The 11,554-nt window shown below is 42.5% G+C and overlaps 1 protein-coding gene across 1 annotated transcript; it reads right to left on the reverse strand.

The window, feature by feature from the left end:
- Positions 1-2,054: 2,054 nt before the first annotated feature.
- LOC311052481 (E3 SUMO-protein ligase ZBED1-like) lies at positions 2,055-4,069 on the reverse strand (the record flags this gene model as incomplete). The annotated part of the gene is made up of 2 exons (XM_084067444.1): positions 2,055-2,718; positions 2,991-4,069. 2 exons carry the CDS (start codon positions 4,067-4,069, stop codon positions 2,055-2,057), a joined length of 1,743 nt encoding a protein of 580 aa, XP_083923570.1.
- Positions 4,070-11,554: the final 7,485 nt, after the last annotated feature.

The raw sequence follows: 11,554 nt of genomic DNA on the forward strand, positions 1-11,554 counted from the left end.
AGATTTGTGGCCAATTATATATCACTGTGGGGGTCCTTGACATGAACATGTTTGAGAACCACTTCACTAGCAAGGGACCCGCCTCATCTATTATTATTAGAATACAATAGAACACAACATCCTTTCTACAGATCTACAAGCTCAGAGCGCGGCACTAAGTGCTATTCATTAAGACCAGGAAAGCTATTTTTGAAAAATCTTCAAAATGTGTGCAAATCTTTGAATATATATTATACCGTATATATATTTTAAAGGGAACATTTTCAACTCAAATCTTTGCTTCTGGAGGTCCCTGCATGGAACTAAATACTTAGAGATGGGGGTCAGCGGCCAAATACATATCATTGTGGGGGTCCTTGACATGAAGTTTTAGAAGACATGTTTAGAATGGGCCTCAGGTCTTAATGGGTTAAGTGTTCATATTTAAACTGTGGATGAATTGTGGATCAGTCAGCATGTTGAAGCAAACAGAGTTGGACACACTTTATATTTTTAACATAGGCCTACAACTTTAACCCTTTAAGACCGGGAACGCATCTGTGTCATTTTAACATTCATTTGGCTATTATAAAAATAGTAGATCTACAAGCTCATAGCGTGGCACCGAGTGCCGCGCTATGAGCTTGTAGATCTGCTATTTTTTTTAGAAATGTGACATTCTTTATTCAAACTCAAATCAAACTTTTTTCATGACAAGGACCCTCTAATGATACAGTGTATGTATTTGTCCACCGACCCCCCCGTCTCACAATATGTTGTTCCAGAGACCCCCCAGTAGCAAATATTTGAGTTAAAAATGTTTGCTTAAAAAAAAACATATATATTCTATTCAAATATATATGGTTCAAAATTGTTCAAAAGTAGCAGATATACAAGCTCATAGCGCGGCACTTGGTGCCGCACTATGAGCTTGTAGATCTGCTATTTTTGAATAACCAAACAAATCTAAAAATGACACAGATGCTTTCCTGGTCTTAATGGATTAACCTTTTAAGCCCATAAAAATTAGCCGATCTACAAGCTCACATCGCGACGTGCTGTGAGCTTGTACATAATGATATGTTTGAACATTCTGTAATAATATGTTTGAAATGTGTTGAAAATGCTATTGTCGCAATTTTGTAAAAGTTGAAAAGGTATTACGTATGTTATTTAAAAATAAATTGGTATGTGGAATGGTAGATGGGGGTCCGCGGCCAAATGATGAGGTGGGGGTCCCTCCTAAAATAAAATAAAAATGCAATCTTTGGAAAATGTTTTTTAAATTGTAGGAAATGACATGTAGGAAAAAAAATAAACTAAAGCAATTATATATATATATATATATATATATATATATATATATATATATATATATATATATATATATATATATATATATTAGGGCTGTCAATCGATTAAAATATTTAATCTGATTAATCGCATGATTGTCCATAGTTAATTATGATTAATCGCAAATTAATCGCATATTTTTTATACGTTCTAATTTTCGAAATCTACCTTAAAACAGATATTTTTCAAGTTTTTAATACTCTTAAATCAACATGGGAGTAGACAAATGCTTGCTTTATGCAAATGCATGTTTTTATTATTATTGTAACAATGAAAAATACTGTCCAGAATCTTCAAGTAAAAGAAATTCTTCAAGTAAAAGAAATGCTGAAATCATAAACTCAGGCATAGTAATGCTTACTAATACTAACACACAACGTAGTGTGTTCAACTTGACACTTGAACTATTCATCCCCATTTTGTTTAAGCAGCCATTAACACAAAAGGATGACCCTCATGCATTGCATTTGCATCCAATTCAAAACAAACAGTGCGATGCACAAAATAAATTAAAACTATGAATAAAGTGCGCATGAAACAGTGGGGAGTGTAATACAGACAGGACTCAATATAGTGCAGTTTGGCTATTGCCTGTAAACAGCTGTTCTGTAGTATTCAGCAGAGGCTGAACAACCCAGCCTCCTTCTCTTGTCTTTTTTTAACAGACAAAATTAACATGGAAAGACGACAAAGGCAAAACAAGACAAAAGTATACAGTACACTTAGTTATTTTTCTTTGCACTGAGCCAGTTGCTCAAACAGACAAGCCTGTTGACATTTTCGGATGAGAGGGAGGCTCGCTTCTTATTAACAACATGCCCAGACAGTGAGAACAATCTCTCGCATGGTACGGATGTGGCAGGTGTTGCCAAGTACTTGCGTGCAAGGCAGGCCATCATGCTGTGTGCCCCTTCATGGTCGGACCACCACTGCTGCGGACAGTCCTCCATGTCAATAGTGGGCTCCGCACTGTAGCGGTCCACACAGGTCTCAATACAGTCCTCCTCTTCATCAGAGGAAGAATCAGGGGCAAGCATGAGAGCTGATCTTTTCTTAGGTGGCTCAGACGTCGCTGGTTGTTCCGGCTGTGCAGGCCTCTCCTCCTTGAGCAAGGCACTGATCGAACGCCACACCTCAGCCCTGTCAGGTTTGCTCAGACACTTGAGGTCCTTGAACCTAGGATCCAGAGCTGTCGCAACCCTCAGCCATGTGATGTTAGTTTTTTCCTTGCGTTGCTCCATATCAGCTGTGAAGGTCTGCTTGAATTTCACCAAGTACGTTGGGTCATCCTCTGAGACCTCCATGACTCGCGATAGATGACGAAAGGCTGGCAGCACCACGGAGCAGGAAACAAACTTCTCTCCTCCGAGAAGTTCAGTTATGTACCTGCAATAATAGAGAAAAAAAGTGTTACATTCACCCACACAAGGGCTGAGGACTCACCCACTCACTCTCTCTCACACACACACACACACACACCCTTTCTCTCATGTCTCTCACCCCCCTCACACACACACAGCTCTCTCTCTCTCTCTCTCTCTCTCTCTCACTCTCTCACTCTCTCACTCTCTCACTCTCTCACCCTCTCACTCTCTCACTCTCTCACTCACTCACTCACACAGACAGACACACAATAAATTAGAGTAGTAACAATTCACCTGCAGGGCTCCAACACTGTCGCCAACTTCTGCAGCTTATCCAGCTCAGCTGTTGTTGGCATAGTGACTTTGGTTGTATGTTGGGCCAGGGCAGCTCTCAGTGGTTCTTCATTTCTCAGAATACGCTTGATCATCTCCAGGGTGCTGTTCCATCTAGTTGACACGTCCTGTGACAGCGCCTCTACTTTCTTTTGTTTTGAAATTTGCTGCTGCTCAAGCTCTGCTGCATTTGGTGGGCTGTGCTTGAAGTGGCCCACTACCTTTCTGCATTTTGCCAATGCGTTATCAAATGGGCTGTGTTGTAGAGACACTGTGATGGCTCGTTGGAGGAGATGTGCTGCGCAAGGCATATGCCCAAACGGGAGTTCCCTGGCCGCTGCTATCATGTTACGTGCACTGTCGGTGGTCAGCGTGCTGACTTTCGGTTCAATGTCCCACTCTTTGGCTACTTGGGTGAAGTGCTCCGCACACGTGTGGGCGAAGTGCCTCTCCTCTGTCTTCATAACGGTCAACGCATGCGACCGAAGTCCCCACTGCTCGTCAAAATAATGCGCTGTGACCCCGAGGTAACTGTGATTACTGAGTGAAGTCCAATAGTCTCCCGTGAGCGCAACTGTGCGGGTCTTTCCCAACGCCTCAGCCACTGTGGCTCTCTCGTTGTCATACAAGCCGTGGATGTTTTTTACGGTAGTGCCTCTCGAAGGCAACTCATACATACAGTCGTTGGATGCGATGCGTATTATTTCACGCAGACCCTCGTCCTCCACAATGTTAATCGGCCTGCAGGCTGTAGCCACCCATTTGGCGACCGCTGTTGTAAGTTTTCGGGTTGTAGAGTTGTCCAGCTGTTTCCTCGGCAAACTATCCAGCGTGGCTTGCCTTAGGCGAGGAGGGGGCGTAGGGCTCTCTGCATCAGCTGTATGCTTGGCCGACAAGTGGTATTTGAGACTGGACGTACTCCGGTGGTAACTAAATTCACATCGACAGTAAATACAAATTACTTTTGTCCTGTCCAGAGAGCCATCTGGCAGGGCTTTGAAGCTAAACTTGCCATTCAAAATAGTTTCTTTTTTATCCATTGTACTGCTCACGGGGGTTTGTTTATGTGCGGCATCGACGTCAGTGCATTACTTCCTGATTTCACAAACTACGGTGTGGACCGAGGCTCAAACATCACAGCGCGTTAATCGCGCGTCAAAAAAAATAGTGCCGTTAAAACGATTGGGCGTTAACTCGTTAATAGCGCGTTAACTTTGACAGCCCTAATATATATATATATATATATATACTAGTGACCCATACAAATGGGTCCGTGACCTAAAAAAGGGTCGCTCCCCCACTGTTTGGTAAACAGTGATGTAAGTGGTCTGATCTGAGATGTTTTCATCACATTCAGCGACTAATTCATTTACATCAGCAGCTCATTTACATCAACTTAAAGGGATAGTTCACCCCCCCCCCCCCCCCCCAAAAAAAAGTGTTTTATTAGGGCCCGAGCACTGCACAGTAGTGCGAGGCCCTATTGAAACTGCACTGATTATTATTCCCGATAATGAATCGGGAAAATGAGGGCCTAAACGTACTCAAAAAGTTACGCAACTTTGCACACACATCACAAGTGGCGAAAAATTACGGATTTTAATTGTTTCAAAGGGGCGTGTCCTAATGGCTCAATAGCACCCCCTACAAAAGTTTGTGCTTCAAGCCCGACAATACGGTTTCACCTACACGTATAACAATTGGTACACACCTGTATCATGTCCCGACTTACGAAAAAGTCTCTTGGAGCCATGACCGAAACCAAACAGGAAGTCGGCCATTTTGAATTGATAGTGGCGTTTATGTGCATTTCACGCCATGTTCACGCGTTGTACTTTAACGAACTCCTCCTAGGAGGATTGACGGATCCGCCTCAAACTCGCTCAGTGTACACAAAAGACATTAACAATAAAAAGTTATCAAAAGCTTGAGTTTTCGTAACACGGCGTGAAGGCATCAAACTTCAATGCCAAACAGGAAGTGAGAATAGCCGATCGACAATTCCTATTATCTGGGCTTTAAACAGCCATAACTTTGGTTGGCAGCCTGCTACCGAGTACAAATTTAGTATGTGGACTAAAACCACCAATAGGGACGAGCTGTAATTTCTGAAGCCCCGCCCCCGCTGTTTTCCTATTGGCTGGCCTTTAAACAGCCATAACTCGAGTTCGCAGCATGCTACTGAATACACATTTGGTATGTGGACTAAGACCACCAATAGGGACGAACTGTAACTTTTGAAGCCCCGTCCCCTCTGTCTTCCTATTGGCTGGCCTTTAAACAACCATAACTCGAGTTCGCAGCATGCTACCGAGTTCAATTTGGTATGTGGACTATGTGTGACCATCAATAGGGACGAGCTATAATTTTGAAGCCCCGCCCCCTCTATCTTCCTATTGGCTGGGCTTTAAACAGCCATAACACTGGTTCCCAGCATCAAATACCTATGAAATTTGCTAGGTACACTTAGACGGCCAATAGGGACAGGCTGAAATTGCTTAAGCCCCGCCCCCTCTGTGTTCCTATTGGCTGGGATTTAAACAGCCATAACTCCGGTTCCCAGCATCAAAAACCTACAAAATGTCCTAGGTACACTTTGACGGCCAATAGGGACAGGCAGTCCTTAAGCAATTTAGCCTAACTTATCATTTCATTGCCATACAGGCTTGTATCGTAGACAGAACGTCGAGGGCCCGGTCATCGCTGCTTGCAGCTTTAATTCTGATTGGATCTCTTCTCCATTCGTCCCGCCCTAACATTTTCGTCTCGTCTAATTCGTTGACTAACATGTCCATTATATTTTCGTCTCACTCTTCGTCTTCACTGTAAACGTTTCATTTAGTCTTCGTTTAGTCTTAGTCTTTGAAAAAGCTTCGTTGACGCATATTTTTCGTCTTAGTCTCACTCAACAAAATTAACACTGATTATTTGTTGAGTTGAGCAACCAATCTGAGCCTTCAATTGTCACCTGGCTTTGCCTCTGAATACTTTACATCAGCTAGGAGTGACACAAATACTGGAACAGACAAAATAATATGGGAAATCTGAAAAAAGCTTTTCAACCAAGGGATTTATTTAAATATTTACAAAAGCATGTTAAACTAGAAAAAGTGCTCCTCGGAGCACAGGTCTCCGCCAGGTCAGGTAGGTTATTGTGGCCTCCTGTTGGCACTATAATAGGCCAATGTGAAAAGGGTGGCATTTCTTCTTAGGCCTTGCATGGCAATCGGACACTGCATTCATGATTTTAGGCATTTTGTTAAAAAAAATGTGTTTCGTTAAATTCGACCTGCTGGTGGCGCTATAACAGGCAAATGTTAAAAGGGTAGCATTTGTTCCTCAACATAGTGTGAATGTGTGTGCAAAGTTTGTCCACAATCGGACGTTGCGTTCATGATTTGCGGCATTTTGTTCAAAACGGGCCACTCCTGCAAACTTTAGATGTGAATTTTAGCCAATCGGGATGGAATATGAAAATTTAAACAGATCCGTATTGATCACATGACTATAGAGATCATGTGTGCCGATTTGTGTGAAATTTGGATAAAATCAGAAGGAGTAATGTAAAGAAAAATGTTTTACATAAGTCGGCCACCTGGTGGCGCTATAAAAGGCAGATGTGAAAAATGCAGGGCAAAGGGTTTTCCTTGACCTCTAGGGAGTGCGCATACAAAGTTTTACACAGATTGGTGCAGTTATAGGTGAAAACACGAATGGGGCTGTTATAGCGCCACCATGAGGCTGATTAGAAAAATCTCAAGTGGTATTTCTTCCTCGGCATAGTGGGAATGTGCGTGCAAAGTTTCACGGAAATTACATGCTGTGTTTATAATTTGAGGCATTTTATTCAAAACGGAGCAGTCCTGCAAACTTTGGAAGCCATTTTTAGCCAATCAGGATGGAATATGAAAAATCTGAAAGACCCGTTTCGTTTAATGACTATAGAGATACTGTGTACCGATTTGCGCGATGTTTGGACAAAATCTGTAGGAGTACTGTCAAAAAATGTGTTTCGCAAAAAGCGTCCTCCTGGTGGCGCTATATCAGGGCCATGTGAAAAAATGGGGGAGAGGTTCTGAATTGGCATCCAGGGAGTGTGTGTGCACAGTTTCGCTGCGATCAAGCCAATGGTGCGGGAGATTAGCTGTCCACAGACGGACGGACGGACGGACGGACGGACAGGGGGTAAGACATACTCTCTCGCCATGCCTTTCGGCCTGGCGGAGACATTGACAAAGCCTATTTGACTGTGAACTACAACGAATGGATGACAAGCTTAAAACAGAGATGTATGCATATTTGTATCTCAGAAAGTTATCATTTGTAAAACTCACACTTTGTAAGTGAGTGTGTGTGCGTGCATATGGGTGTGTAAGAGAGAGGATGTTCTATTTCCTCTGACACAGAGATACTGAACCAGCCCAAACCCCAAATCCAGGGTAGAGGGGTTCAGTGAATGTGGACTGGAATGTGTACACGTGTTTCAGTGTGTCAGAGGACACTGTGTAGAAGGACAGACTGCCAGCAGGCCAGTCCAGATACACCGCTACTCTGTTGGAGTCAGAGGAGGCACAGGTCGGACAATTCTCTTCCTATTGTGTCTGACAGTGTATCTGCGACCACGGACACACCCCAGCGTCCAGGACTTGTCATTGTATCCAAGCCTACAGTCATCACCCTCTCCTATCCTGTTGATGTCTCTGTAAGTCACTGCTATAGAAACCCCTTCGTTCCACTCTACCTCCCAGTAACACTGCCCAGTCAGACCCTCTCTACACAGAACCTGTTCCCAGGAGTCAAATCGGTCTGGATGATCAGGATACAACTGAACCTCTCCAACCCATGTCACTTTTGTATTGTTCTCAGACAGAGAGAGTTCTCGGTGTGCTGTGTTTGTGTCCAGAGTGAGATGACAGACATCTGATGGAGACAATAAGACATTAAAAATATCATTCACTGAGCCTTTGTTCATACTGCAGGCAAAACCAATTTGTTTCTCAAATCTGGTCTTTAGAACTGACTGTCCACATTGTTATTTGAAAGAGATCAGATCGGGTTTGTGTATTCAGACATTGTCAACCTATCTACATTGGTTAACCATGTGGTAACAATATAATGAGGTAGGTGTCTAGGTAGAGTTTTAATTTACAATGCCGGAAAGTACTGCATTAAAGTATAATTATTTTACTTTATTTCTCTATTTAAAAGTAAAACATATATATATATATATATATATATATATATATATATATATATATATATATATATATATATATATATATATATATACAGTATATATAACTTTCTTCTTGAATACCATCACATCTCAGAGGCAAATATTGTACTGTTTTTACTCAAATGTTCACTACAAGAAAGAATGGAAACCTCCCCATAAAATAGAAGTTTCACAATGGATCCTCGCACTAATGGACATGATCTCCCTGGAACTCTCTATAGCTTGAACCAATGGGGCAAAAGAAAACATGCTTGATACCTTAGCCATAGCACTGGAGAAACTTAAATCATGCTATTAACATCATACATATCTACTGATTATTATCTTTGTTTTTCCCTTTTTATGCAGTCTTGCACCTGTATTTGCTTTGTTTATTTTATTTTTCTCGTTTTTTGTTTTTTTTTGCCGTATTTATTTTATTTAATGCATCTGCCCTGTCTATGTCTGTTCAACCTGTGGGCCAGGTAGGGTGGGGGTGGGGAGTAGGGGAAATTCTTAACTGGAGGGACAAATAAGAACCCCTTGTTGGGCAGTTCAAATGTACATTGGAATCTGCTGCACAGTTGTACTGTGCAGGACATGCTTGTTCAATACTCCAGCTATGTGAACAAAAAATAAAAGAAAAACTTGATCACAAAAAAAAGTACGATTATTTTGGTTGGGTCACACCCTGGCATCCCTTATTTGTATTTATTTATTTTCACAAATTGTCATAAATGGCATAAAAGAAAAATAAAGCTGATCTACAAGCTCTGTAAAAGCTTATAGATCTGCTATTTGTTGCTATGAATACAGGTGTGGCTTGAGATTTTGACTTGCCCATTGGTGTGGCTTGGGCACAAAAAGTTTGAAAACCACTGCAGAATAGAATATAGACCATATTCACACGGCGGCCATATTGGAATTTAACATTGAAAGTGCTGCCACCCGGGGTTGATTTTTTTCTTTCTGCACACATGTTATGTGTGTTGTTGTTTTAATAGTTTTATTGTCTACAAAAAAACAAATAAAAGGATTTGTTAAAAAAAAAAAGTTCCATAGCTTATTCATAATAAGAGAATGTATAGTAACTAGAGGTGCGGGTCGCTACGCGACCCTTCCGTCTAGTCGCTGGCGCGAGGCTCTCGTGTAGCATGGTGTGTGTATTTGTTGCAACCTTTATTGTGAAGGAACCACCGGAAGTGCTAAGCTATTCATGCCGTTCCTTGTTACATAACACTCTGAGATGCTACATCGTGACATAGCGTCACAGAAACCCCAAAAGTCACCAAAATAACACTGTTCAACGGGCAAATTAGTTAGCATTGATGACATTGACCACACTAACGTTCATACAGGTTGTTGATAAGATGTTTAACGTAGCCGTTTGAGTGACGACAGCAGCGTTGGTTACCGTTAGTGTTAGGCGCATGCTAACGCTATCGCCGGGCCGCCGACATCCGTCGGGCGGCCCGGTGTCACTACCAGCCGAGGCTTATTGTTGCGCATTAGGCCGCGATTTCCGCAGGGCCACTGCCTCGTGTCCTGCGTGTCTATTGACATTTGTAATGGTCAGAAATCTAAGTTGGGCTTGTTTGTGTGAGAATATTTCCACATAGTTTCGAAATGTGTGCTTATTTGAGCATTGAGGAGTTAACTGTGCAGGAGCTGTGTGGAGCGAGCGAGCTGGTGTTTTCAATGGCCGTCGCTTCTTTGTGTTCGGCTGGGGCCGTAGCCGTTCGGTGATGTTCGGTGATGGGCGTGGTTTTCGGGGTTGCCATGTCCAGGAGTTGTAAGCGCGAAGTGGCGTGTAATTGGTTTGGGAAAGTGCGTCGACGCATGCGCAGTGCGCAGGGCGGTGTTTTTGCATCAAGCTGGTTGCTTGTTGCTCGCGCGCAATCTGGCAACAGTGATGGAACTTACACTCCGGCAAACATTCAACACTGGATTCAAATTGTAAGGTAGATGTGTGTTGTGAGGTTAAGGGTTAGCATAACAGGTGTTGGCGTAGGGTGTGGTTATCACATTGTGATGACGGTGATGAATTGTTGGGCTAACAGTATGATATTAGTTGTTTTGTTAAATTAAGTGATAAAAATTGAATGGGAGACACAACAATCAAATTCAGTCTGAATGGAAGATTCACAAATCATTAAAAATGCTATTAGATGGTGAACAGTGCAGGTAATACATTAATACAGAGAGGCAACAAGTAAACACACTTTAGGGACTGCTATTGATGTGATTAGTTTCATACGACCAGAAATCTCATAGATCAATCCTTCTTTATTTCAGGTTCTTGGAGTACAAGTCAGAGCAACAGACAGACAACACACAGCCAAGTGTTTCATCCTTTATCCAGACTATGCAGATCTACAGTTCAACTTCTCCTAGACAACGAGCCATCAGTGAAGCCAATAATAATGACCTGATAATTGGCTGCTCTCTGCCACTCTCTATTGTTGGACAATAAACATTTTAGAGACTTCCTGAATGTTATGGACAGTAAGTACACACCAAAGAAGAAGAACCATTAGTGAGAAGCGGATACCTGGTGAGCAAGGTCAAAGAAACCATTTGTAACTAAGCTGGAGAGACAGCCATCTGTGTCAGTTACAGCTGAAATCTGGTCGGATCGCAAGCTACGCTCCTTCCTCGGAGTAACTGCACATGTGTGCCACAAGTGAAGTGGTCGCTACACACTCGAGTCCTACCTGCTGGACTGCAAACGTCTCACAGGCAAACACAGCGGAGAGAGAACTGCTTCTGCCTTTGAAGAGATCACTGAAGGATATGGTATCCGTCATAAGATCAGCTACCCTGTATATCATAACGGATAATGCAGCCAATATGAAATGTGCTTCCAAGGTTCAGTTTCCACAACAACATGTTGATGATGACAGTGAGAGTGAGGAGGAAGACAGCCTACAGGATGAAAACCTGTCCGAGGAGGAGGAGTACATGAGTCATTCAGTGGAAGATGCAGAGCTACCCTGGTCCAGAGGTGAACATCTGTCCTGTTTTGCAAGTTAGTTGTTAATGATAGCTTGAAAGAGGTTAAAGCCATCTATCTGGCCATCGCCAAATCATCACAGTTAACAAATTCATTGCATCGTAGCACACCGTTTAAGGACACGTTTGAGGCTGTGTTTGGCGCCAATAAGACTGTTCCAGCGGCAAACAATACTCGCTGGACCAGTACTTTCAAGCAAGTTCAGGCTCTGACTGCTCTTGACCACAAAGCCCTCACAGACATGTGCAGAGAAGATTTTGGAAATGTAGTTTTTAGCAGTCGTGAGTGGAACCAAAT

Source organism: Gymnoscopelus microlampas, assembly GCF_963454915.1.
Source record: "Gymnoscopelus microlampas genome assembly, chromosome: 9".
In the NCBI taxonomy this organism is placed as follows: Eukaryota; Metazoa; Chordata; class Actinopteri; order Myctophiformes; family Myctophidae; genus Gymnoscopelus; species Gymnoscopelus microlampas.